The sequence below is a fragment of the Corvus hawaiiensis genome, unplaced genomic scaffold (genome assembly GCF_020740725.1).
Source record: "Corvus hawaiiensis isolate bCorHaw1 unplaced genomic scaffold, bCorHaw1.pri.cur scaffold_330_ctg1, whole genome shotgun sequence".
Classification (NCBI taxonomy): Eukaryota; Metazoa; Chordata; class Aves; order Passeriformes; family Corvidae; genus Corvus; species Corvus hawaiiensis.
The window spans coordinates 1-27,009 of NW_025963367.1; the positions used below are offsets into that span (position 1 = coordinate 1).

Below are 27,009 nucleotides of genomic sequence, written 5' to 3' on the forward strand. Positions count from 1 at the left end.
ATGACGTCACGGGAGGGGGGCGGCGATGACGTCGCCGCGCCGGGCTCGGCCGATGACGTCGCCGATGACGTCGCCGCCCGCCAGTCACCCGCCGCCCCCCCGCAGCCGCTGGCTGGCGCGGGTCCCCCGGCCGCTCGGCGGGGGAGGGGCGGGGGGGTCCCCGAGCCCTCCGAGCCTTGCGGGACCCCCCCCTCTCCCCTCCCCCCCCCCTCTCGGCCGCCTCCTCCTCCCCTCCCCCACCACCCCCCCCTCCAGCCCCCTCCCCCTCCCCCTCCCGCCGCCGCCGCCCTCCCCCCCCCGCCGGGGGGGGCCCCTCGGGGCTCTTCCTCCTCCTCCTCCTCCTCCTCCTCCTCCTCCTCGCCCTCCTGGGGGGGCAGCCGGAAGCGGCCCCCTCCCCCCTTGGCCTGGTCGATGTCCTTGCGGGCGGCCTCCACTTGCTCCTGCGGGGGGGGGGGGGGGGAGGGCTGCCTGAGACCCCAGACCCAATTGGGGCCCCCCCTCCCCCCCCAAAAAAAAAAATCCATCCCCCCCAGCAATCAAATCCATCAAAACCCCGCCCCCGCCCCGAGATTTTGGGGTTGAACACCCCCCTGACCCCCCCCCCCCCAAACTCAAATGGATTCTTCCAATCTAAAAGACCCCTCCCCAATTTAAAGGGACCCCCCCCCCCAGACCCATTTGGAAGCCCCAGACCCATTTTGGGACCCCAAATCCATTTTGGACCCCCCCCCTCCAAAACCCCAAATGGACGCTTCCAATCTGAAAGACCCCTCCTCAATTTAAAGGGACCCCCCCCACACCCATTTTGAGACCCCCCCCTAAACTCAAATGGATTCTTCCAAAGACCCCTCCTCAATTTAAAGGGAACCCCCCAGACCCATTTTGGGAACCCCCCCTCAACCCTAAATGGATTCTTCCAATGCAAAGGACCCCCCCCCATTTTAAATGGATCCCCCCAGACCCATTCAGAGCCCCCAGACCCATTTTTGGACCCCCCCCCCCCAATTTATGGGGACCCCTCCCAGACCCTTCAGAACTCCCCAAAAGCCCCTCAGGACCCCCCAGACCCCTCTGGGACCCCCCAAAAGCCCCCCCAGGACCCCCCCAAAACCCTCAGGACCCCCCCAAACCCCCCTGGAACCCCCCAAGATCCCCCAGAGAACCCCAAAATCCCTCCAGGGCACCCCAAAACTTCTCTGGGACCCCCCCCAAAACCTCCTGAGACCCCCCCAAAAGCCTCTCAAGGACCCCCCAAACCCCTCTGGGACCCCCCAACCCCCCCAAAACCTCCCCAAACCCCTCAGGACCCCCCAAAACCGCTCTGGTACCCCCCCAAAATGTCTTGAAACCCCCCAAAAGCCTCTCAGGCCCCCCCCAAATCCCTCTGGGACACCCCCAAACCTCCTGAGACCCCCCCCAAAAGCCTCTCAGGACCCCCCAAAGCCCCCCAGGACCCCCCCCCAACCCCCTCTAGGCCCCCCCAAACCCCTCTGGGACCCCCCCCAGGACCCCCTCAAACCCCTCTGGGACCCCCCAAAGCCTCTTGAGACCCCCCCCAAATCCCTCCAGGGCCCCCCCAAACCCATCTAGGACCCCCCAAAACCTCTTGAGACCCCCCTCAAATTTCTCTGGGACCCCCCCAACCCATCTAGGACCCCCCAAACCCCTCTGGGACCCCCCAAACCCCCCGAGGACCCCCCCAAACCCCTCTGGGACCCCCCAAAACCTCCTGAGACCCCCCCTCAAATTTCTCTGGGACCCCCCCAAAACCCCCCAGGACCCCCCAAACCCCTCTGGAGCCCCCAAAGCCGCTCTGGTACCCCCCAAAAATGTCTTGAGCCCCCCCAAAAGCCTCTCAGGACCCCCAAAATCCCTCTGGACCCCCCCAGGACCCCCCCCCAACCCCTCTGGACCCCCCAAAACCCCCCCAGGACCCCCCAAAACCGCTCTGGTACCCCCCCAAAATGTCTTGAAACCCCCAAAAGCCTCTCAGGCCCCCCAAAATCCCTCTGGGACACCCCCAAACCTCCTGAGACCCCCCCCAAAAGCCTCTCAGGACCCCCCAAAGCCCCCCAGGACCCCCCCAACCCCCTCTAGGCCCCCCCAAACCCCTCTGGGACCCCCCCCAGGACCCCCTCAAACCCCTCTGGGACCCCCCAAAGCCTCTTGAGACCCCCCCCAAATCCCTCCAGGGCCCCCCCAAACCCATCTAGGACCCCCCAAAACCTCTTGAGACCCCCCTCAAATTTCTCTGGGACCCCCCCAAACCCATCTAGGACCCCCAAACCCCCCCAGGACCTCCCCAAAGCCCCCCTCCCCCACCTCGGCCTGCTTGAGCTCCTCCCTGGCTGACGTCCTCGAGTGAGGCCTCCAGGAAGTTCATGGCATAACGTTCGATGGGGGTCCAGCTGGAATTTGGGGAGGGGTCAGCACCTGGGGACCCCCCCCAAAATATCCCCGGACCCCCCCGGAGCCCCCCAAAAAAATCCCGGCTCTGCTGGACCCCCCAAAACCCCCCCAGGACCCCCCAAAATAACGGGGGGAGGGGGAGAAGAGAGGGGGACCCCCAAATTTGGGGTCACTTGAGGTCACCTGGGACCCCCAAATTTGGGTCCCCGAGGTCACTTGACCACCAGGACCCCCCAACCCGATGTCCCCAATGCCCCCAAATCATCCCAAAATCACCCCAAATCACCCCAAAATCATTGAAAATGCCCCGAAATCATTGAAAACGCACCTAGAGATCCCAAAGTACCCCTAAACCATCCCAAAACGCCCCTAGAGATCCCAAAATGCCCCCAAATCATCCCAAAATGCCCTTAAATCATCCCAAAATGCCCCGAAATCATCCCAAAATGACCCCAACTGACCCTGAACACCCCAAAACTCCCAGAATGTCCCTAAGTCCCCCTAAATCATCCCAAAATGCCCCCAAATCATTGAAAATGCCCCAAAATCATCCCAAAACAACCCCAACTGACCCCTGAACACCCCAAAACTCCCACAATGTCCCTAAATCCCCCTAAATCATCCCAAAATGCCCCCAAATCATTGAAAATGCACCTAGAGATCCCAAAATGCCCCCAAATCACCCCAAAATGCCCCTAAATCATCCCAAAATGCCCCCAAATCATTGAAAATGCACCTAGAGATCCCAAAATGCCCCCAAATCACCCCAAAATGCCCCTAAATCATCCCAAAATGCCCCCAAATCATTGAAAATGCACCTAGAGATCCCAAAATGCCCCCAAATCACCCCAAAAATGCCCCTAAATCATCCCAAAATGCCCCCAAATCATCCCAAAATGACCCCAACTGACCCTGAACACCCCAAAACTCCCAGAATGTCCCTAAGTCCCCTAAATCATCCAAAATGCCCCTAAACCATCCCAAAATTCTCCTAAATCACCCCAAATTGCCCCCAAAATCCCCCAAGTCGCCCAAAACTCCCCTAAACCATCCCAAACCGCCCCAAAAACCTTCCAAATCGCCCCAAAATTCCCCTAAATTGTCCCAAAATGCCCCAAACGCCCTGAAACCATCCCAAAACTCCCCTAATGCTCCCAAAACGCCCCAAAATCATCCCGTAATTCCCCTAAATATTCCCAGAATGTCCCTAAACACCCCTAAATCATCCCAAAATTCCCCTAAATCATCCCAAAACTCCCCTAAACCATCCCAAACCTCCCCATACCCATCCCAAAATCGCCCCAAAACCCCTCCAAACCTCCCAGAATGCCCCTAAACGACCCTAAACCATCCCAAAATGCCCCTAAATCATCCCAAATTGCCCCTTAATCATCTCAAAACACCCCAAAACCATCCCAGAACAACCCTAAGTGATCCTAAATCATCCCAAAATGCCCCAAATCTCCCCCCAAATCCTCCTGAAACGTCCCTAAACCATCCCAAAATGACCCTAAGTGACCCTAAATCACCCCAAAAATCCCCCAGACCTCCCAGAATGCACCTAAATGACCCCAAACCGTCCCAAAATGCCCCCAAATCATTCCAAAACTCCCCAAAACCATCCGAAATCCTCCCGAAACACCCCTAAATCATCCCAAAACGCCCCCAAATCCCCCCAAATCACCCCAAGAATCCCCCAAATCCTCCCAAAACACCCCCAAATCATCCCAAAATCCCCCAAACCATCCCAAATCTCCCCAAACCATCCCAAATCTCCCCAAACCATCCCAAATCATCCCAAATCTCCCCATAACCATCCCAAAACCCCCATAACCATCCCAAATCTCCCCATAACCACCCGAAATCATCTCAAAATCCCCTATAAACCATCCCAAAACTCCCCCAAACCACCCCAAATCGCTCCAAAACCCCCCAAAACCCCTCCAAACCTCCCAGAATGCCCCTAAATGACCCTAAACCATCCCAAAACTCCCCCAAACCATCCCAAATCACCCCAAAACCCCCCCAAAACCATCCCAAAACTCCCCATAACCATCCCAAATCTCCCCATAACCATCCCAAAACCCCCCATAACCATCCCAAAACTCCCCTAAACCATCCCAAATCATCTCAAAATCCCCTATAAACCATCCCAAAACTCCCCATAACCTCCCAAAATGCCCCTAAATGACCATGAACCATCCTTTAACTCCCCTAAACCACCCCAAATCCTCCCAAAACATCCCCAAACCATCCCAAATCTCCCCAAACCATCCCAAAACTCCCCAAACCATCCCAAATCTCCCCAAACCATCCCAAATCTCCCCATAACCATCCCAAATCATCCCAAAATCCCCTATAAACCATCCCAAATCTCCCCAAACCATCCCAAATCTCCCCATAACCATCCCAAATCATCTCAAAATCCCCTATAAACCATCCCAAAACTCCCCATAACCTCCCAAAATGCCCCTAAATGACCATGAACCATCCTTTAACTCCCCTAAACCACCCCAAATCCTCCCAAAACACCCCCAAACCATCCCAAATCTCCCCAAACCATCCCAAATCTCCCCATAACCATCCCAAATCATCTCAAAATCCCCTATAAACCATCCCAAATCTCCCCAAACCATCCCAAATCATCTCAAAATCCCCTATAAACCATCCCAAAACCCCCCAGAACCACCCCAAAACTCCCCTAAACCATCCCAAATCTCCCCCAAACCTCCCAGAATGCCCCTAAATGACCCTAAACCATCCCGTAACTCCCCTAAACCATCCCAAATCACCCCAAAACTCCCCCAAACCACCCCAAATCACCCCAAAACCATCCCCAAAACCCCCCAGGCCCGGCCGGACCTGCTCGACCAGGGCGGCGATCTCCTGCTCGGCCTTGGACAGCTCCTCCTCGGGGCCGTCGGCGCCGCCGCGCTCGTCCTCGGGGCTCAGCGACTCGCTGAACTCGGCCAGCGCCGCCACGTGCTCGGCCTGCGCCTGCGACGCCGCCCGGATGTCCTCGGGGTCCTCGGCCCCGCACAGCGCCTGCGGGCACCGCGGCGGCCGTCAGGGGGGTGGGGGTGGAGGGGGCGTTGGGGACATCGGGGGCGGTGGGGACGTTGGGGGTGTTGGGGACATTGGGGGTGTTGGAGGTGTTGGGGACGTTGGGGACATTGGGGACAGCGGGGACGTTCAGGGGGTTGGGGGCGTTGGGGACATTGGGGACGTTGGGGGTGTTGGGGACATTGGGATGTTGGGGACATTGGGGGCGTTGGGGACATTGGGGGTGTTGGGGACATCGGGGGTGTTGGGGGCGTTGGGGACATCAGGGGCATTGGGGACATTGGGGGTGTTGGGGACATTGGGGTGTTGGGGACATTGGGGGTGTTGGGGACGTTGGGGTGTTGGAGGTGTTGGGGACATTGGGGACATTGGGGGCGTTGGGGACATTGGGGACATCGGGGGCATTGGGGACATTGGGGGTGTTGGGGACGTTGGGGTGTTGGAGGTGTTGGGGACATTGGGGACATCAGGGGCATTGGGGTGTTGGGGACGTTCAGGGGGTTGGGGATGTTCGGGGTGTTGGGGACACTGGGGGCGGTGGGGACATTGGGGACATTGGGGACATTGGGGGTGTTGGGGACGTTGGGGTGTTGGAGGTGTTGGGGTGTTGGAGGTGTTGGGGACATTGGGGACATTGGGGGCGTTGGGGACATTGGGGACATCGGGGGCATTGGGGACATTGGGGGTGTTGGGGACGTTGGGGTGTTGGAGGTGTTGGGGACATTGGGGACATCAGGGGCATTGGGGTGTTGGGGACGTTCAGGGGGTTGGGGATGTTCGGGGTGTTGGGGACACTGGGGGCGGTGGGGACATTGGGGACATTGGGGACATCAGGGGCATTGGGGACATTGGGGGTGTTGGGGACGTTGGGGTGTTGGAGGTGTTGGGGACATTGGGGACATTGGGGACAGTGGGGACGTTCAGGGGGTTGGGGGCGTTGGGGACATTGGGATGTTGGGGACATTGGGGGCGTTGGGGACATTGGGGACATCAGGGGTGTTGGGGACATTGGGGGTGTTGGGGACGTTGGGGTGTTGGGGACATTGGGGGTGTTGGGGACGTTGGGGTGTTGGAGGTGTTGGGGACATTGGGGACATCAGGGGCATTGGGGTGTTGGGGACGTTCAGGGGGTTGGGGACATTGGGGTGTTGGGGACGTTGGGGGTGTTGGGGACGTTCAGGGGGTTGGGGATGATGGGGACATTTGGGGGTGTTGGGGACACTGGGGACGTTCAGGGGGTTGGGGACATTGGGGACGTCGGGGGTGTCGGGGACACTGGGGACACTGGGGGTATCAGGGACGTTCAGGGCGTTGGGGACAGCGGGGTGTTGGGGACATGGGGGGCACTGGGGACGTTGGGGACATCGGGGGAACATTGGGGACGTTCGGGGCGTTGGGGACACTGAGGATGTCAGGGACGTTCGGGGCGTTGGGGACGTCGGGGACATTGGGGTGTTGGAGGTGTTGGGGACATTGATGGACGTTGGGGACACCGCTGGACACTGGGGACACTGCTGGACACTGGGGACCCTGCCGGACACTGGAGACACTGCTGGACATCGGGGACATTGAGGCCATGGGGGCCCCTGCTGGACACTGGGGACTTTGATGGACATTGGGGACAGTGCTGGACACTGGGGACACTGGGGACCCTGCCGGACACTGGGGACTTTGATGGACATTGGGGACAGTGCTGGACACTGGGGACACTGGGGACCCTGCTGGACACTGGGGACTTTGATGGACATTGGGGACAGTGCTGGACACTGGGGACACTGGGGACCCTGCCGGACACTGGGGACTTTGATGGACATTGGGGACAGTGCTGGACACTGGGGACACTGGGGACCCTGCTGGACACTGGGGACTTTGATGGACACTGGGGACCTTGATAGACATTGGGGACTTTGATGGACACTGGGGACACTGGGGACATTGGAGACTTTGATGGACACTGGGGACATTGGGGACACCAGGAGTCCTGATGGACACTGGGGACATTGGGGACACTGCTGGACATCAGAGACCCCACTGAACATCGGGGACCCTGCTGGACACTGGGGACACCGGGGACCCTGATGGACACTGGAGACTTTGATGGACATCGGGAGCCCTGATGGACACTGGGGACACTGCTGGACATCGGGGACCCTGCTGGACCCTGGGGACACTGGGGACCCTGCCGGACATTGGGGACCGTGCTGGACATTGGCAACCCTGTTGGACACTGGGGACTTTGATGGACACTGGGGACCCTGCTGGACACTGGGGACCCTTCTGGATATTGGGGACACTGGGGACCCTGCTGGACATTGGGGACCCTGCTGGACACTGGGGACCCCGGGGACGCTGGGGACACCGGGGACCCTGCTGGACATTGGGGACACTGGGGACCCTGCTGGACATCGGGGACCCTGCTGGACACTGGGGACACTGAGGACCCTGCTGGACACTGCTGGACCTTGCTGGACACTGGGGACACTGGAGACACTGAGGACCCTGCTGGACATTGGGGACCCTGCTGGACACTGAGGACCCTGCTGGACACTGGGGACCCTGCTGGACATTGGGGACCCTGCTGGACACTGGGGACACTGAGGACCCTGCTGGACACTGCTGGACCTTGCTGGACACTGGGGACACTGGAGACACTGAGGACCCTGCCGGACATTGGGGACCCTGCTGGACACTGGGGACCCCGGGGACGCTGGGGACCCTGCTGGACATTGGGGACCCTGCTGGACACTGGGGACCCCGGGGACGCTGGGGACACCGGGGACCCTGCTGGACATTGGGGACACTGGGGACCCTGCTGGACATCGGGGACCCTGCTGGACACTGGGGACACTGAGGACCCTGCTGGACACTGCTGGACCTTGCTGGACACTGGGGACACTGGAGACACTGAGGACCCTGCTGGACATTGGGGACCCTGCTGGACACTGGGGACCCCGGGGACGCTGGGGACACCGAGGACCCTGCTGGACATTGGGGACACTGGGGACCCTGCTGGACACTGGGGACCCCGGGGACGCTGGGGACACTGGGGACCCTGCTGGACATTGGGGACACTGGGGACCCTGCTGGACACTGGGGACCCCGGGGACGCTGGGGACACCGGGGACCCTGCTGGACATTGGGGACACTGGGGACACTGGGGACCCTGCTGGACACTGCTGGACACTGGGCACCCTGCTGGACACTGGGGACCCTGCTGGACACTGGGGACACTGGAGACCTTGCTGGACACTGGGGACCCTGCTGGACCTTGCTGGACACTGGGCACCCTGCTGGACATTGGGGACCCTGTGGACCTTACTGGACAGTGGAGACCCTGGGGACGCTGGGAACCATTGAGGTCATTGAGGGCATTTTGAGGACATTTTGGGGACATTTTGGGGACACCTGAGGCCATCGCAGACCCATCCACGCTGTCGCCGCCCCCGCCCAGGTGCCACCCCCAGGTGTCCCCCCGGGTGTCCCTCACCTGCTCCAGGATGTGCGTCCTCCTGGTGGCCGCGGGGTCCTCGTCGTCCTCGGCGGGGCCGTCCCTGTCCCTGTCCCTGTCCCGCTCCCTGTCCCGCTCCCGCTCCCGCTCCCGGTCCCGCTCCCCGTCCCGGTCGCCGTCCTTGTCCCCGTCGCGGTCGCGCTCGCGGGGCGGCTCCTCGGGGGCCATGTCGAACAGCTCGCGGATGGTTTGCTGCGGGACACGGCACACCTGGGTGGCACCTGGGCACACCTGGGTGGCACCTGGGCACACCTGGGCACACCTCGGGGCAGCCAGGGACATCTAGGGACATCTCAGACCCCATTTGGGGGCATCTGGGGGCACCTGGGCACACCTGGGGGCACCTGGGGACATCTCAGACCCTATTTGGGGGCACCTGGGCACACCTGGGGGCACCTGGGGACATCTCAGACCCTATTTGGGGGCACCTGGGCACACCTGGGGGCACCTGGGCACACCTGGGGGCATCTGGGGACATCTCAGACCCCATTTGGGGGCACCTGGCGGTGCCTGGGGGTACCTGAGGGCATCTGAGACCCCGTTTGGGGACATCTGGGGGCACCTGGAGGCATCTGAGACCCCGTTTGGGGACACCTGGGGACACCTCGGGGCAGCTGGGGACATCTAGGCACATCTCAGACCCCATTTGGGGGCACTTGGGGGCACCTGGGCACACCTGAGGCCCCGTTTGGGGGCACCTGGGGACACCTGGGGACGTCTGGGGACACCTGGGATCCCATTTGAGGGCACCTGGGGACACCTGGGGGCACCTGGGTGATACCTGGGGACCTCTCAGACCCCATTTGGGGGCCTCTGGGGCCACCTGGATGACACCTGGGGCCACCTGGGGACACCTGGGGCCACCTGGGGGCACCTGGGAGTAGCTGAGGACATCTGGGCACACCTGGGCACACCTGGGACCCCATTTGGGGCCGCCTGGGCACATCTGGGCACAGCAGGATCTCACCTAAAGCCCCCAAATTCGGGTGCCCTGCACACCTGGGCACACCTGGGCACACCTGAACCTCACCTGGACCCCCAAGGTGTCCCCAGGAGCTTCCCCCACACCTGGCACTGCCCAAATTTGGGTGCTCCCACCCTGCCCTCACCTGTCCCACCCTCACCTGTCCCCGCCCTCACCTGGCCCCCCCTCACCTGTCCCCACCCTCACCTGTCCTCACCCTCACCTGGCCCCCCCTCACCTGTCCCGGCCTCACCTGTCCCCACCCTCACCTGCCCCGCCCTCACCTGTCCCACCTTCACCTGTCCCACCCTCACCTGTCCCACCCTCACCTGTCCCCACCCTCACCTGTCCCCACCCTCACCTGCCCCGCCCTCACCTGTCCCCGCCCTCACCTGTCCCCACCCTCACCTGTCCCCGCCCTCACCTGTCCCCGCCCTCACCTGTCCCCGCCCTCACCTGTCCCCACCCTCACCTGTCCCACCCTCACCTGTCCTCACCCTCACCTGCCCCGCCCTCACCTGTCCCGGCCTCACCTGTCCCCACCCTCACCTGCCCCGCCCTCACCTGTCCCCGCCCTCACCTGTCCCACCTTCACCTGTCCCACCCTCACCTGTCCCACCCTCACCTGTCCCACCCTCACCTGTCCTCACCCTCACCTGTCCCTCACCTACCCCACCCTCACCTGTCCCTCACCTACCCCACCCTCACCTGTCCCACCCTCACCTGCCCCACCCTCACCTGTCCCTCACCTGCCCCACCCTCACCTGTCCCACCCTCACCTGCCCCACCCTCACCTGTCCTCACCCTCACCTGTCCCCACCCTCACCTGTCCCTCACCTGTCCCCACCCTCACCTGTCCCACCCTCACCTGCCCCACCCTCACCTGTCCCACCCTCACCTGTCCTCGCCCTCACCTGTCCCCGCCCTCACCTGTCCCCGCCCTCACCTGTCCTCACCCTCACCTGTCCCACCCTCACCTGTCCTCACCCTCACCTGTCCCACCCTCACCTGTCCCACCTTCACCTACCCCACCCTCACCTGTCCCTCACCTGCCTCGCCCTCACCTGCCCCTCACCTGTCCCACCTTCACCTGTCCCACCCTCACCTGTCCTCACCCTCACCTGTCCCACCTTCACCTGTCCCACCCTCACCTGTCCCACCCTCACCTGTCCCCACCCTCACCTGCCCCGCCCTCACCTGCCCCTCACCTGTCCCACCCTCACCTGTCCCACCTTCACCTGTCCCACCCTCACCTGTCCCACCCTCACCTGTCCCACCTTCACCTGTCCCACCCTCACCTGTCCCACCCTCACCTGTCCCACCTTCACCTGTCCCACCCTCACCTGTCCCACCCTCACCTGTCCCCACCCTCACCTGCCCCGCCCTCACCTGCCCCTCACCTGTCCCACCCTCACCTGTCCCACCTTCACCTGTCCCACCCTCACCTGTCCCGCCCTCACCTGTCCTCACCCTCACCTGCCCCTCACCTACCCCACCCTCACCTGTCCCTCACCTACCCCACCCTCACCTGTCCCACCCTCACCTGTCCCACCTTCACCTGTCCTCACCCTCACCTGTCCCCACCCTCACCTGTCCCACCTTCACCTGTCCTCACCCTCACCTGTCCCACCCTCACCTACCCCACCCTCACCTGTCCCTCACCCTCACCTACCCCACCCTCACCTGTCCCTCACCTGTCCCCACCCTCACCTGCCCCACCCTCACCTGTCCCCACCCTCACCTGTCCCCACCCTCACCTGTCCCACCCTCACCTGCCCCACCCTCACCTGTCCCCCGCCCTCACCTGTCCTCACCCTCACCTGCCCCACCCTCACCTGCCCCGCCCTCACCTGCCCCGCCCTCACCTGTCCCGCCCTCACCTGTCCCACCCTCACCTGCCCCACCCTCACCTGTCCCCGCCCTCACCTGTCCCCACCCTCACCTGTCCCACCCTCACCTGCCCCACCCTCACCTGCCCCACCCTCACCTGTCCCACCCTCACCTGTCCCCGCCCTCACCTGCCCCACCCTCACCTGTCCCCGCCCTCACCTGCCCCACCCTCACCTGCCCCACCCTCACCTGTCCCACCCTCACCTGCCCCACCCTCACCTGTCCCCGCCCTCACCTGTCCCACCCTCACCTGTCCCACCCTCACCTGTCCTCACCCTCACCTGCCCCACCCTCACCTGCCCCACCCTCACCTGCCCCACCCTCACCTGTCCCCGCCCTCACCTGCCCCACCCTCACCTGTCCCCGCCCTCACCTGCCCCACCCTCACCTGCCCCACCCTCACCTGTCCCACCCTCACCTGCCCCGCCCTCACCTGTCCCCACCCTCACCTGTCCTCACCCTCACCTGTCCTCACCCTCACCTGCCCCACCCTCACCTGCCCCACCCTCACCTGTCCCGCCCTCACCTGGCTCCACCCGGCCCCACCCCCACCTACCCTCACCTGTCCCCACCTGTCCTCACCTGTCCCACCTGTGTCACCTGTCTCACCTGTCCCATCTGTCTCCCCACCTGTCCCCACCTGTCCCCGCTCACCTGTTTGAAGTAGGCGGTGGTGAAGTTGCCGCCCTCGATGGCCATGTCCCCCAGCAGCCGCTTCTGGTTCGCCTTCTTGAGGATGTTCTCCTCCACCGTGCGCTCGCTGATCAGCCTGGACAGGTAACGCACAGGTGAGACAGGTGAGCGACAGGTAACGCACAGCTGAGACAGGTGAGCGACAGGTAACGCACAGGTGAGACAGGTGAGCGACAGGTAACGCACAGCTGAGACAGCTGGGGGACAGGTAACGCACAGGTGAGACAGGTGGGGGACAGGTGGGACAGGTGAGGGACAGGTAACGCACAGGTGAGACAGGTGAGCGACAGGTGGGACAGAAGGGACAACAGAGACAGGTGAGGGACAGGGGAGAGACAGGTAACAGACAGGTGAGACAGGTGAGGGACAGGTGAGACAGGTGGGACAGGTGAGACAGGTGGGACAGGTGAGAGAGAGGTGAGACACGTGAGGGACAGGTGAGGGACAGGTGAGACACGTGAGACACGTGAGACAGGTGAGGGACAGGTGAGACAGGTGAGGGGCAGGTGAGACAGGTGGGACAGGTGAGGGACAGGAGGGACAACAGAGACAGGTGAGACACAGGGGAGAGACAGGTAACAGGTGAGACAGGTGAGAGAGAGGTGAGACAGGTGAGACAGGTGAGAAAGGTGAGGAGCAGGTGAGACAGGTGAGGGACAGGTGACACAGGTGAGAGAGAGGTGAGACAGGTGAGGGACAGGTGAGGGACAGGTGAGACACGTGAGACAGGTGGGACAGGTGAGGGACAGGTGAGACAGGTGAGGGGCAGGTGAGACAGGTGGGACAGGTGAGGGACAGGAGGGACAACAGAGACAGGTGAGAGACGGGAGAGACAGGTAACAGGTGAGACAGGTGGGACAGGTGAGGGATAAGTGAGAGAAGTGATGGAGGTGAGGAACAAGTGAGACAGGTGAGGGACAGGTGAGACAGGTGAGACAGGTGAAAGAGGAGAGACAGGAGAGGGACAAGTGAGGGACAGGTGGGACAGGTAAGGAACAGGTGAGGGACAGGTGAGGGACAGGTGAGACAGATGAGGGACAGGTGGGGACAGGTGAGGGACAGGTGAGACACAGGTAAGAGACAGGTGGGACAGGTAGAACACAGATAAGAGACAGGTGAGGGACAAGGCAGGGACAGGTGAGGGGCAGGTGGGGGATGGGGGACAGGTGGGGGGGAGACAGGTGAGGGACAGGTGAGGGACAGGTGAGAGACAGGGGCGGACAAGTGAGACAGGGGAGGGACAGGTGGGACAGGTGAGGGACAGGTGAGAGACAGGGGCGGACAAGTGAGACGGGAGGGACAGGTGGGACAGGTGAGATGGGAGGGACAAGTGAGGGGCAGGTGAGACAGGTGAGACAAGTGAAAGAGAGGAGACACAGGTGAGGGACAGGTGAGGGACAGGTGAGGGACAGGTGGGACAGGCGAGAGAGCAGAGAGACAGGTAAGGGACAGGTGACAGAGGTGACAGACAAGGGGCACAGGTGGGACAGGTGAAGAACAAGTGAGGCAGGTGGGACACAGGTGAGACAGGTGAGACAGGTGGGACAGGTGAAAGAAATGAGGGACAGGTGAGACAGGTGAGGGACAGGTGGGACAGGTGGGACAGGTGAAAGAAATGAGGGACAGGTGGGACAGGTGAGAAGTGAGGAACAGGCGGGACAGGAGGGACAGGTGGGACACAAACCCCCAAACAGCCAAGCAACCGCCCAGGTGAGCTCCCACCTGGCCAGGTGAGCGCCCAGGTGCCTCAGGTGAGCCCCTAACTCCCAAATACCCACCCAGGTGAGCCCCAGGTGTCTCTCCAGGCACTCAGGTGAGCCCCAGGTGAGCTCCTAACTCCCAAATACCCACCCAGGTGAGCCCCACGTGCCTCTCCAGGCACCCAAGTGAGCTCCCACCTGCCCAGGTGAGCACCCAGGTGAGCTCCCACCTGCCCAGGTGAGCACCCAGGTGCTTCAGGTGAGCTCCTAACTCCCAAATACCCACCCAGGTGAGCCCCAGGTGAGCCCCAGATGAGCTCCTCTCACCCACGTGAGCCCCAGGTGTCACAGGTGAGCTCCCACCTCCCAAATACCCACCCAGGCGAGCCCCAGGTGAGCTCCTCTCACCCAGGTGAGCCCCAGGTGAGCCCCAGACGCCCTCCCCTGGCCCAGGTGAGCCCCAGGTGCCTCTCCAGGCACCCAGGTGAGCTCCCACCTATCCAGGTGAGCCCCAGGTGAGCTCCCCTCAGCCAGGTGGGCACTCAGGTGGCCCAGGTGAGCTCCTAACTCCTGAATACCCGCCCAGGTGAGCCCCAGGTGAATTCCTCTCACCCAGGTGAGCCCCAGCTGAGCACCCACGTGCTACACGTGAGCCCCAGGCATGTTCTCCTCGCCCAGGTGAGCCCCAGGTGCCACAGGTGAACTCCTACCTCCCAAATACCCACCCAGGTGAGCCCCAGGTGAGCTCCTACCTCCCAAATACCCACCCAGGTGAGCCCCAGGTGAGCTCCTAACTCCCAAATACCCACCCAGGTGAGCCCCAGGTGAGCTCCTAACTCCCAAATACCCACCCAGGTGAGCCCCAGGTGAGCCCCTACCTCCCAAATACCCACCCAGGTGAGCCCCAGGTGAGCCCCTAACTCCCAAATACCCACCCAGGTGAGCACCCAGGTGCCACAGGTGAGCTCCTACCTCCCAAATACCCACCCAGGTGAGCACCCAGGTGCCACAGGTGAGCCCCTAACTCCCAAATACCCACCCAGGTGAGCACCCAGGTGCTCCAGGTGGGCACCCAGGTGCCACAGGTGAGCCCCTAGCTCCCAAATACCCACCCAGGTGGGCACCCAGGTGCCACAGGTGAGCCCCTAGCTCCCAAATACCCACCCAGGTGAGCCCCAGGTGCCACAGGTGAGCCCCTAGCTCCCAAATACCCACCCAGGTGAGCCCCAGGTGCCACAGGTGAGCCCCTACCTCCCAAATACCCACCCAGGTGAGCCCCAGGTGCCTCTCCAGGCACCCAGGTGAGCCCCAGGTGATGCCCAGGTGCGCTCACCTGTAGATGTGGACGTCGCGGGTCTGGCCGATGCGGTGGCACCGGTCCTGGGCCTGCCCAGGTGAGCCCTCAGCCAGCCAAGCAACCACCCCGGTGAGCCCCAGGTGCCACAGGTGAGCTCCCACCTCCCATGGAACCACCCAGGTGAGCCCCAGGTGCCTCTCCAGGTGCCCAGGTGAGCACCCAGGTGCCACAGGTGAGCCCCTAACTCCCAAATACCCACCCAGGTGAGCACCCAGGTGCCACAGGTGAGCCCCTAACTCCCAAATACCCACCCAGGTGAGCACCCAGGTGCCACAGGTGAGCCCCTAACTCCCAAATACCCACCCAGGTGAGCACCCAGGTGCCACAGGTGAGCTCCTCTCACCCAGCTGAGCCCCAGGTGCCACAGGTGAGCTCCTACCTCCCAAATACCCACCCAGGTGAGCACCCAGGTGCCACAGGTGAGCTCCTCTCACCCAGGTGAGCACCCAGGTGCCACAGGTGAGCCCCTAACTCCCAAATACCCACCCAGCTGAGCCCCAGGTGAGCCCCTAACTCCCAAATACCCACCCAGCTGAGCCCCAGGTGCCTCTCCAGGCACCCAGGTGAGGCCCAGGTGATGCCCAGGCGCGCTCACCTGTAGATGTGGACGTCGCGGGTCTGGCCGATGCGGTGGCACCGGTCCTGGGCCTGCGCGTCCATGGTGGGGTTCCAGTCGGAGTCGTAGAACACCACGGTGTCGGCCCCGGCCAGGTTGACGCCGACGCCGCCCGAGCGCGTGGAGAGGATGAAGCAGAAAATCCTCTTGTCGGCGTTGAAGCGCTCCATGAGGGCCTGCGGGGCGCGGGCAGGTGAGGGGGGACAGCTGGCACGGGGGGGCACACCTGGCATGGGCAGGTGAGGGGCGGGCACAGCTGGGGGGGGCACACCTGGCATGGGCAGGTGAGGGGGGCACACCTGGGGGGGCAGGTGAGGGGGGCACAGCTGGCACGGGGGGGGGCACACCTGGCATGGGCAGGTGAGGGGTGGGCACACCTGAGGAGGGGCACCTGAGGGGGGCACACCTGGCATGGGCACCTGGGGGGGGGACACCTGGCATGGGCAGGTGAGGGGTGGGCACACCTGGCATGGGCACACCTGAGGGGGGCACACCTGGCATGGGCAGATGAGTGGTGAGCACACCTGGCATGGGCAGGTGGGGGGGGCACACCTGGCATGGGGGGGGGCACCTGGGGGGGCACACCTGGGGGGGCAGGTGAGGCGTGGGCACCTGGGGGGCACACCTGGCACAGGCAGGTGAGAGGGGGGCACCTCGGGTGGGGCAGGTGAGGGCACCTGGGAGCAGCCCTGGGGCACAGGAGAGGGAGAAACGGGCTCGGTTTGGACACCTGGGCACACCTGGGCACACCTGGGCACAGCTGGGTACAGCTGGAGCCCCTGAGATACCTGGGGCACACCTGGGGCACACCTGGGAACACCTGGGCACAGCTGGGCACAGCTGGAGCCCCTGAGATACCTGGGGCACACCTGGGGCACACCTGGGCACACCTGAGCACAGCTGGGCGCTCACCTGGAGCGTGCCAAGCATTGCCCATCCCTCCCTGCCCCTGTCTCCAGCTGTGCCCAGCTGTGCCCAGGTGTGCCCCAGCCACACCCAGGTGTTCCCAGGTGCCCTCAGCTGTGCCCAGGTGTATCTCAGGTGTATCCCAGGTGTGCCCAGGTGTGCCCAGGTGTATCCCAGGTGCCCCCAGGTGTTCCCAGGTGCCCTCATCTGTGCCCAGCGGTGCCCAGGTGCATCCCAGGTGCCCCCAGGTGTGCCCAGGTGCCCCCAACTGTGCCCAGGTGTGCCCAGGTGTATCCCAGGTGTATCCCAGGTGCCCCCAGCGGTGCCCAGGTGTCCCCAGGTGTATCCGAGGTGCCCCCAGGTGCCCCCAGGTGCATCCCAGGTGCCCCCGGCGGTGCCCAGGTGTGCCCCCAGGTGTATCCGAGGTGCCCCCAGGTGCCCCCAGGTGCCCCCAGGTGTATCCGAGGTGCCCCCAGGTGCCCCCAGGTGCATCCCAGGTGCCCCCGGCGGTGCCCAGGTGTGCCCAGGTGTATCCGAGGTGCCCCCAGGTGTATCCGAGGTGCCCCCAGGTGCCCCCAGGTGCATCCCAGGTGCCCCCGGCGGTGCCGAGGTGCGGGCGGGGCTCACCTGGCGCTGCTCGACGCGGGTGGAGCCGTCGAGGCGCAGGTAGATGTGGCCGTGGAAGGTGAGGAAGCGCTCGAGCACGTCGAGCATCCGCGTCATCTGCGTGAAGATCAGCACCCGGTGCCCCCCGGCGCGGAGCCGCCGCAGCAGCGCGTCCAGAGCCTGCAGCTTACCTGTGACAGGTGAGAGACAGGTGAGAGACAGGGGAGAGACAGGGGAGGGACAGGGGAGAGACAGGGGAGACAAGGGAGGGGCACCTGGGACAGGTGAGGGACAGGTGAGACGGGGGAGGGGCACCTGGGACAGGTGAGCAAGAGGTGAGAGACAGGGGAGATAAACCTGGGACAGGTGAAGGACAGGTGAGAGACACCTGGGACAGGTGAGGGACAGGGGAGAGGTGAGACGGGGAGGGGCACCTGGGACAGGTGAGACAGGGGAGACACGGGAGATACACCTGGGACAGGTGAGGGACAGGTGAGAGACAGGGGAGGAGCACCTGGGACAGGTGAGACAGGTGAGACACAGGAGGGACAGGTGAGACAGGTGAGGGAGAGGTGAGACGGGAAGGACAAGTGAGATACACCTGAGAGAGGTGAGACAGCAGGGACAGGTGAGACAGGTGAGGGACGGGGGAGACACGGGGGAGACAGGTGAGATACACCTGGGACAAGTGAGAGACACCTGAGACAAGTGAGACAGGTGAGGGACAGGTGAGATACACCTGGGGCAGGTGAGAGACACCTGAGACAAGTGAGAGACACCTGAGACAAGTGAGACAGGTGAGGGACAGGTGAGGGACACCTGGGACAGGTGAGATACACCTGAGACAAGTGAGAGACACCTGAGACAAGTGAGACAGGTGAGGGACAGGTGAGGGACACCTGGGACAGGTGAGATACACCTGAGACAAGTGAGAGACACCTGAGACAAGTGAGAGACACCTGAGACAAGTGAGACAGGTGAGGGACAGGTGAGGGACACCTGGGACAGGTGAGATACACCTGAGACAAGTGAGAGACACCTGAGACAAGTGAGACAGGTGAGGGACAGGTGAGATACACCTGGGGCAGGTGAGGCAACGGAGGGACAGGGGAGACAGGTGAGGGACACCTGGGGCAGGTGAGACACGGCGGGGACAGGGGAGGGACAGGTGAGACACGGGGGAGAGACAGGTGGGACAGGGGATGGACCCCTGGGATAGGTGAGGGACACCTGGGACAGGTGAGGGGCACCTGAGACAGGTGAGACACGGGGAGACAGGTGAGATGGGTGAGATACACCTGGGACACGTGAGACAGGTGAGGGACAGGTGAGGGACAGGTGAGGGACAGGGGAGACAGGTGAGGGGCACCTGGGACAGGTGAGACAGGAGGGACAGGTGAGAACAGGTGAGACAGGTGAGACACGGGGGAGAGACAGGTGAGACAGGGGATGGACCCCTGGGATAGGTGAGGGACACCTGGGACAGGTGAGGGACAGGTGGGACAGGTGAGGGACGGGTGACACAGGTGAGACACACCTGGGACAGGTGAGGGACGGGTGACACAGGTGAGACACACCTGGGACAGGTGAGCTACGGCCCCTCCTCCGCCCAGTTGTCCCCACATCCCTGGGAAACGTCCCCAAATCCCCTCAAAATGTCCCCAAATCCCCCCCAAAATGTCCCCAAATCCCCTCCCAATGTCCCCCAACCCCCCCAAAATGTCCTCAAACCCCCCTCAAAATGCCCCCAAATGTCCCCAACCCCCCTCAAATGTCCCCAAATCCCCCCCAAAATGTCCCCAAATCCCCCCCAAAATGTCCCCAAATCCCCTCCCAATGTCCCCCAACCGCCCCAAATGTCCCCAAACCCCCCACAATGTCCCCAAACCCCTCCAAATCCCCTCAAAATGACCACAAACCCCCTCCAAATGTCCCCAAACCCCCCCAAACGTCCCCAAATCCCCTCAAAATGTCCCCAACCCCCATGGAAATGTCCCCAAACCCCCTCAAAATGCCGTCTCATGTCCCCAAATCCCCTCCAAATGTCCCCAAATCGCCTACAAATGTCCCCCAACCCCCCCAAATGTCCCCAAACCCCCCACAAATGTCCCCAAACCTCCACAAATCCCCTCAAAATGTCCCCAAACCCCCTCCAAATGTCCCCACATCCCCTCCAAATGTCCCTGAATCGCCTCAAAATGTCCCCAAACCCCCTGGAAATGTCCCCAAACGCCCTCCAAATGTCCCCAAATGCCCCCAAATCGCCTCAAAATGTCTCCAAACCCCCCACAAATGTCCCCAAACCTCCCCAAATCCCCTCCAAATGTCCCCAAGTCCCCTCCAAATGTCCCCAAACCCCCTCCAAATGTCCCCAAATCCCCCCCAGTGTCCCCAAATCCCCCCCAAATGTCCCCAAACCCCCTCCAAATGTCCCCAAACCCCCTCAAAATGTTCCCAAATCGCCTCCAAATGTCCCCAAATCGGCTACAAATGTCCCCCAACCCCCCCAAATGTCCCCAAACCCCCCACAAATGTCCCCAAACCTCCACAAATCCCCTCCAAATGTCCCCAAATCCCCTCCAAATGTCCCTGAATCGCCTCAAAATGTCCCCAAACCCCCTGGAAATGTCCCCAAACGCCCTCCAAATGTCCCCAAATGCCCCCAAATCGCCTCAAAATGTCTCCAAACCCCCCACAAATGTCCCCAAACCTCCCCAAATCCCCTCCAAATGTCCCCAAATCCCCTCCAAATGTCCCCAAATCCCCCCCAAATGTCCCCAAATCCCCCCCAAATGTCCCCAAATCCCTCCCAGTGTCCCCAGCCCCCCTGGAAATGTCCCCAAACCCCCTCAAAATGTTCCCAAATCGCCTACAAATGTCCCCAAATCGCCTACAAATGTCCCCAAACCCCCCCAAATGTCCCCAAACCCCCCACAAATGTCCCCAAACCCCCCCAAACCCACTCCAAATATCCCCAAATCGCCTCCAAATGTCCCCCAACCCCCCCCAGTGTCCCCAAATCCCCTCCAAAATGTCCCCAAACCCCCTCCAAATGTCCCCAAATCCCCTCAAAATGTCCCCAAACCCCCTCCAAATGTCCCCAACCCCCCCGGTAATGTCCCCAAACCCCCTCAAATCCCCTCCAAATGTCCCCAATCCCCTCAAAATGTCCCCAAAGCCCCCACAAATGTCCCCAAGTCCCTCCCAGTGTCCCCAACCCCCCTGGAAATGTCCCCAAACCCCCTCAAAATGTTCCCAAATCGCCTCCAAATGTCCCCAAATCGGCTACAAATGTCCCCCAACCCCCCCAAATGTCCCCAAACCCCCCACAAATGTCCCCAAACCTCCACAAATCCCCTCAAAATGTCCCCAAATCCCCTCCAAATGTCCCTGAATCGCCTCAAAATGTCCCCAAACCCCCTGGAAATGTCCCCAAACGCCCTCCAAATGTCCCCAAATGCCCCCAAATCGCCTCAAAATGTCTCCAAACCCCCCCACAAATGTCCCCAAACCTCCCCAAATCCCCTCCAAATGTCCCCAAACCCCCTCCAAATGTCCCCAAATCCCCCCCAAATGTCCCCAAATCCCCCCCAAATGTCCCCCAACCCCCCCCAGTGTCCACAAATCCCCTCCAAAATGTCCCCAAACCCCCTCCAAATGTCCCCAAATCCCCTCAAAATGTCCCCAAACCCCCTCCAAATGTCCCCAACCCCCCCGGTAATGTCCCCAAACCCCCTCAAAATGTTCCCAAATCGCCTCCAAATGTCCCCAAATCGGCTACAAATGTCCCCCAACCCCCCCAAATGTCCCCAAACCCCCCACAAATGTCCCCAAACCTCCACAAATCCCCTCCAAATGTCCCCAAATCCCCTCCAAATGTCCCTGAATCGCCTCAAAATGTCCCCAAACCCCCTGGAAATGTCCCCAAACGCCCTCCAAATGTCCCCAAATGCCCCCAAATCGCCTCAAAATGTCTCCAAACCCCCCACAAATGTCCCCAAACCTCCCCAAATCCCCTCCAAATGTCCCCAAATCCCCTCCAAATGTCCCCAAACCCCCTCCAAATGTCCCCAAATCCCCCCCAAATGTCCCCAAATCCCCCCCAAATGTCCCCAAATCCCTCCCAGTGTCCCCAACCCCCCTGGAAATGTCCCCAAACCCCCTCCAAATGTTCCCAAATCGCCTCCAAATGTCCCCAAACCCCCCACAAATGTCCCCAAACCCCCCACAAATGTCCCCAAACCCCCCACAAATGTCCCCAAACCCCCCCAAACCCACTCCAAATATCCCCAAATCGCCTCCAAATGTCCCCCAACCCCCCCCAGTGTCCCCAAATCCCCCCCAAAATGTCCCCAAACCCCCCCAAACCCCCCCCCGAGCCCCCCCCGCCCCCCCAGCCCCGTACCGCAGTCGTACTGGACCAGCCGCGGGTCGGGGAAATGGGTGCGGGGTCCCCCCAGGAGCCCGGCCAGGGCCCCCCCGGCCCGAGCGCGCAGCTCCAGGCCCAGCTGCTGCTCCAGGCGCTGCCGCTGCCGCTGCGCCCAGGGCGGGGGGCGGCCGCTGTGCAGGGACACCCCCCGCGAGGCCACGGCCGGCACGGCCACCAGGAACCTGCCGGGGGCAACCGAAACGGGGCCCTCAGGAACGGCGGGGGGGCGGCGTCGGATTTGGGGTCGCTGAGAGGCGTTTTGGGGGGGGGGGGGGGTTGGGGAGGTTGGGGTGGTTGGAGACCCCTCTGAAAGGGAGATGGAATCGTCCGAGGGGGTGCTGGGGGTATCTGGGGACACCCCCCCCCCCCCCCATGGGGATGTGGAGCAGCCCGAAGGTCCTGGACACCCCTGTAAAGGGAGATGGAATCGTCCAAGGGGGCGCTGGGGGGTCAAAAATGGGGGGGGTCAAGGAGCTGGGACCCCCCCATTGGGATACGGAAGATGCCAAAGGTCCTGGATCCCCCTCTAAAGGGAGATGGAATTGTCCGAGGGGGTGCTGGGAGCACTGGGACCCCCCCATGGGGATGTGGAGCAGCCCGAAGGTCCTGGACACCCCTCTAAAGGGAGATGGATTCTTCCATAGGGGCACTGGGGGCACTGGGAACCCAAAAATGGGGGGGGATCAAGGAGCTGGGACCCCCCCATGGGCACATGGAACAGCCCAAAGGTCCTGGACCCCCCCCTAAAGGGAGTTGGACTCTTCCTCGGGGACATCTGGGAGCCCAAAAATCACTGAAAAAAACAACGCTCAAAAAAATTCCCCGAAATTCCCAAGAATTTCCCAAAAAATCCCCCAAATTCTCCAGAAATTCCCGAATTTTTAGCTGTCCCAGAGAAGCTTCATCCCGACCTAAAATCCCCCAAAATCCCCAAAAAATCCCTAAAAAATTCCTCCCAACAATTGCTAAAAAAAAAAAAAAAAATCCCAAAAATATCCTAAATCTTCCCAAAAAAATCCCCCAAAAAATCCAAAAAATTCCCTAAAAGATTACCAAAAATTGTCCCGAAATTCCCAAATTTTCACCTGTCCAGGAGGAGCTTCATCCCTACCTAAAATCCCCCAAAATCCCCAAAAAGTCCCTAAAAAAATCCCTAAAAAATTTCTCCCCAAAAATTGCTAAAAATAAAAAAAAAAAATCCCCCCAAAATCCCAGAAAATTCCCAAAAAATTCCAAAAATTTCTCCCCAAATTCCTAAATTTTCACCTGTCCAGGAGGAGCTTCATCCCTACTCAAAAAAACCCAAAACCCCCAAAAAGTTCCTAAAAAAAATCCCTAAAAAATTCCTCCAAAAAACCCGCTAAAAATTCATTAAAAATCCCCCAAAAAACCCCCCAAAATTCCCAAAAAGATCCCAAAAATTCTCCAAAAATTCCCAAATTTTCACCTGTCCAGGAGGAGCTTCATCCCGACCTAAAATCCACAAAAATCCCCAAAAATCTCCCAAGAAAATCCCTAAAAAAATCCCTAAAAAATTCCTCCCAAAAATCACTAAAAATTCATTAAAAATCTCAAAAAATCCCAGAAAGTTCCCAAAAAATCCCCAAAATATCCCAAAAATTCCCATTTTTTTTTTACCTGTCCAGGAGCTTCATCCCAACCCAAAATACCTCCAAGAGCCCCAAAATATCCCTAAAAATCCCTAAAAGTCCCCCCAAAATTGTAAAAAAATAACAAAAAATTCCTCAAAATTCCTCAAAATTCCCAAAAAATCCCCAAAAATTCCCCAAAATCCCCCATTTTTTTTCCTGCCCAGGGCCTTCATCCCAACCCAAAATACCTCCAAGAACCCCAAAATATCTCTAAAAACTCCCCAAAAATCACAAAAAAAATCGCAAAATATCGCAAAAAAATCACAAAAAATTCCCAAAAAATCCCCAAAAAATTCCCAAAAAATCCCAAAAAATTCCCCAAAAAATTCCCAATTCTTTCTACCTGTCCAGGACCTTCATCCCAATCCAAAATACCTCCAAAACTCCCAAAAAAATCCCTAAACCCCCCCAAAAAATCACAAAAAAATCGCAAAAAATCACAAAAAATCCCCAAAAATTCCCAAAAAATCGCAAAAAATCCCAAAAAATCCCCAAAAAATTCCCAAAAATTCCCAAAAAATCCCCAATTCTTTCTACCTGTCCAGGACCTTCATCCCAATCCAAAATACCTCCAAAACTCCCAAAAAAATCCCTAAACCCCCCCAAAAAATCACAAAAAAAATCGCAAAAAATCGCAAAAAATCCCCAAAAAATCGCAAAAAATCCTAAAAAATCCCCAAAAAATTCCCAAAAAATCCCCAAAAAATCCCCCAAAAATCCCCAATTCTTTCTACCTGTCCAGGACCTTCATCCCAATCCAAAATACCTCCAACCCCCCCCAAAAAATCCCTAAACCCCCCCCCAAAAATCACAAAAGAATCACAAAAATCACAAAAAAATCGCAAAAAACCCCCAAAAAATTCCCAAAAAATCCGAAAAATTCCCAAAAAATTCCCAATTCTTTCTACCTGTCCAGGAGCTTCATCCCAATCCAAATACCTCCAAGAGCCCCAAAATATCTCTAAAAACTCCCCAAAAATCACAAAAAAAATGGCAAAAAATCGCAAAAAAATCACAAAAAATCACAAAAAAACCCCCCAAAAATTCCCAAAAATTTCCAAAAAATTCCCAAAAAATTCCCAATTCTTTCTACCTGTCCAGGACCTTCATCCCAATCCAAAATACCTCCAAAACTGTCTCAAAATCCCTAAAACCCCCCCAAAAAATCACAAAAAATCGCAAAAAAATTGCAAAAAATCGCAAAAAATCCCCAAAAAATCGCAAAAAATCGCAAAAAATCCCCCAAAAATTCCCAAAAATTCCCCAAAAAATCCTCAATTCTTTCTACCTGTCCAGGACCTTCATCCCAACCCCAAATACCTCCAAGAGCCCCAAAATACCTCTAAAAACTCCCCAAAAATCACAAAAAAATCGCAAAAAATCACAAAATCGCAAAAAATTGCAAGAAAATTGCAAAAATTCCCAAAAAATCCCCAAAAAATTCCCAAAAAATTCCCAATTCTTTCTACCTGTCCAGGACCTTCATCCCAACCCCAAATACCTCCAAAACTCCCAAAAAAAAATCCCTAAAACCCCCCCAAAAATCACAAAAAAAATCGCAAGGAATCCCAAAAAAATCGCAAAAAATCCCAAAAAAATCCCAAAAAATCCCAAAAAATTCCCCAAAAATTCCCAATTCTTTCTACCTGTCCAGGACCTTCATCCCAATCCAAAATACCTCCAAAACTCCCAAAAAACCCCCCCAAAAAAATCACAAAAAAATCGCAATAAATCCCTAAAAAACCCAAAAAAATCCCCAAAAATTCCCAAAAAATTCCCAATTCTTTCTTCCTGTCCAGGACCTTCATCCCAATCCAAAATACCTCCAAAACTCCCTCAAAAATCCCTAAAAACCTCCCCAAAAAATCACAAAAAAAATCGCAAAAAAATCACAAAAAAAATCGCAAAAAATCCCAAAAATTCCCCAAAAATTCCCAATTCTTTTTACCTGTCCAGGGCCTTCTTCCCAACCCAAAATACCTCCAAAACTCCCTCAAAAGATCCCTAAAACCCCCCCCAAAAATCGCAAAAAAAAATCACAAAAAATCACAAAAAAATCCCGAAAAAACCCCCAAAAATTCCCAAAAAATTCCCAATTCTTTCTACCTGTCCAGGACCTTCATCCCAATCCAAAATACCTCCAAAACTCCCAAAAAAATCCCTAAAACCCCCCAAAAATCACAAAAACATCGCAAAAAAATCACAAAAAATCGCAAAAAATCGCAAAAAAATCTCAAAAATTCCCAAAAAATTCCCAATTTTTTTTCCTGTCCAGGAGCTTCATCCCAATCCAAAATACCTCCAAAACTCCCTCAAAAATCCCTAAAACCCCCCCAAAAAATCACAAAAAAATCGCAAAAAAATCGCAAAAAATCGCAAAAAAATCGCAAAAATTCCCAAAAAATCCCCCAAAAATTCCCAAAAATTTCCAAAAAATCCCCCAAAAATTCCCAATTTTTTCTACCTGTCCAGGACCTTCATCCCAATCCAAAATACCTCCAAAACTCCCTCAAAAATCCCTAAAACCCCCCCAAAAAATCACAAAAAAATCGCAAAAAAATCGCAAGGAATCCCAAAAAAATCCCAAAAAAATCCCCAAAAATCCCCCAAAAAATTCCCCAAAAATCCCCAATTTTTTCTACCTGTCCAGGACCTTCATCCCAATCCAAAATACCTCCAAAACTCCCTCAAAAATCCCTAAAACCCCCCCAAAAAATCGCAAAAAAATCCCAAAAAATCCCAAAAAATTCCCAAAAAATCCCCCAAAATCCCCAAAAACTCCCGATTTTCTCCCTTACCTGTCCAGGAGCGGCTTCATCTGCTGCAGGCGCTGGGGGGGGCCCGAGCACGGCGCTCTCCAGGGCCCCCCCCGGGGGCGCCAGGCTGGGCGGGGGGCAGGGTGAGGAACCCCAAAACCTCGCGGCCCGTAGACGGGGCTGAGGCCGCAGCGGAGCTCGTTGAGCCTCAGGAGCCTCTCCAGGCGCTCGGCGCGGCCCCGGGAGCGCCGGGATTCCAGGGATTCCTGGGGGGAAAAACCGGGAAAGAAGTGGGAAGGAGGAGGGGAAAAAGCGCGGAGAGAATCGGAGGTGAAACGGCGCCGAAATTGGGGGGCTGGGAGGGGGAAAAGTGGCAGTGGAACGGCCCAAAGATGGCCCCGAATCGGGGTGAGATTCCAAGGGTTTCTGGGGGAAAAAATTGGGAAAAGATTCCAGAAAA

The 27,009-nt window shown here is 58.9% G+C and overlaps 1 protein-coding gene and 1 long non-coding RNA gene across 2 annotated transcripts; one reads left to right on the forward strand and one right to left on the reverse strand.

The window, feature by feature from the left end:
- Window positions 1-278: 278 nt before the first annotated feature.
- On the reverse strand, window positions 279-27,009 carry LOC125321058 (helicase SRCAP-like; the record flags this gene model as incomplete). Its single annotated transcript, XM_048293461.1, has 9 exons — window positions 26,592-27,009; window positions 22,118-22,323; window positions 17,734-17,903; window positions 16,180-16,376; window positions 12,489-12,603; window positions 8,960-9,172; window positions 5,272-5,454; window positions 2,323-2,408; window positions 279-440 (listed from the first exon to the last, which is right to left on the reverse strand). Coding segments are annotated over exons 1-9 (1,352 nt in total), but the record flags the coding sequence as incomplete, so codon positions are not given.
- On the forward strand, window positions 12,670-13,063 carry LOC125321059. The gene is made up of 3 exons (XR_007201432.1): window positions 12,670-12,693; window positions 12,767-12,817; window positions 13,034-13,063. It is a non-coding gene; the product is annotated as an uncharacterized LOC125321059 (long non-coding RNA).